This window comes from Trypanosoma grayi, assembly GCF_000691245.1.
Source record: "Trypanosoma grayi strain ANR4 Tgr_1472_V1, whole genome shotgun sequence".
NCBI lineage: Eukaryota > Euglenozoa > Kinetoplastea > Trypanosomatida > Trypanosomatidae > Trypanosoma > Trypanosoma grayi.
The window spans coordinates 2126-3178 of record NW_008827090.1 but is presented as its reverse complement, the minus strand read 5'-3'; the positions used below and the strand labels follow the sequence as shown (position 1 = coordinate 3178).

Genomic DNA, 1053 nt, shown 5'->3' with positions numbered 1-1053 from the left:
CCCCCCGGTGGCCGCCTTGGTGGAGAAGATGTCAGCCAAGCTCAGTGCCAGCGGGCCGTTCCCAAAGAACCCTGACTTCGTGCAGCTGTCGTGCTGGGCGGACGACCTCAGGTCCTATGGGCTCCTGGCGATGGAGCGGTGGCACTTTACAAACACACCGTACAACCCGGAGAATATCATCCTCAATAAATCGATTGTTTCGACCGACAACGTGGTGACTGTGCTTCAGAGTTTGGTGACAACGCTGCGTAGAAAGAATGCCCCGGAGTATGTTGCTAACTTTGCGCTTGGAAATATGATTCACTTCTACGGTGACATTCACCAGCCGCTGCACACCTCCACACTGGTGTCGCCTGAATATCCAGAGGGCGACGAGGGCGGCAACTACATAAAGGTGGTGTTTAAGGGCCAGTCGATGAAGCTGCATGCGCTGTGGGATTCCATCTGCCGGGGCCCGCAGCCCGACCCGCCGCGACCCCTTGCTTCATCGGACTACAAGCAGCTAATGGAATTCGTCGACTACCTGGAGGAGACGTACAAATTCACGGATGAGGAGAAGGCGGAGACAAATGTGACCCTGATGGCGGAGCAGAGCTACATGTACGCCACGACGGTGGTCTACCCCGGTGTCAGAAACGACACTGTCATTGACGATGAGTACACCAAGAAGTGCAAGGACACTGCGGAGGCTCGTGTGGCGCTTGCCGGTTACCGCCTGGCAGCACAGCTCAATCATCTGTTTGCCGACGCGGCGCCTTCCGACGCGGCTACCCCTCCATGGGGCATTGCGCCGCAGTTGAGGAGTATCGGAAGAGCTCTTTCGGCATACCGCGGAGTGCCTTTTTGGTAGAGTGAGGTCTGGCGTCAGCTATTTACTGACGTTCATTTATTTATGGAAGGGGACAATAATTGTAAGATACTATAAGATGCTTCTGGTTAGTCCCGTTATTCCTTGTTAATCAATTTTATTCACTTACGCTAAGATGGATTGATGGAAGACGTTCGAGTGTTCGCGCAAGGATGAAGGTGTTCGGTGGGGGGTGAGTGGTGCCG

The 1053-nt window shown here is 54.6% G+C and overlaps 1 protein-coding gene across 1 annotated transcript; it reads left to right on the top strand.

Annotated features, from left to right (window-relative positions):
• Positions 1–28: 28 nt before the first annotated feature.
• Positions 29–850, top strand: DQ04_14721000 (putative p1/s1 nuclease; the record flags this gene model as incomplete). Its single annotated transcript, XM_009317190.1, has 1 exon — positions 29–850. The coding sequence occupies one exon, from the start codon at positions 29–31 to the stop codon at positions 848–850; it is 822 nt and encodes a 273-aa protein (XP_009315465.1).
• Positions 851–1053: the final 203 nt, after the last annotated feature.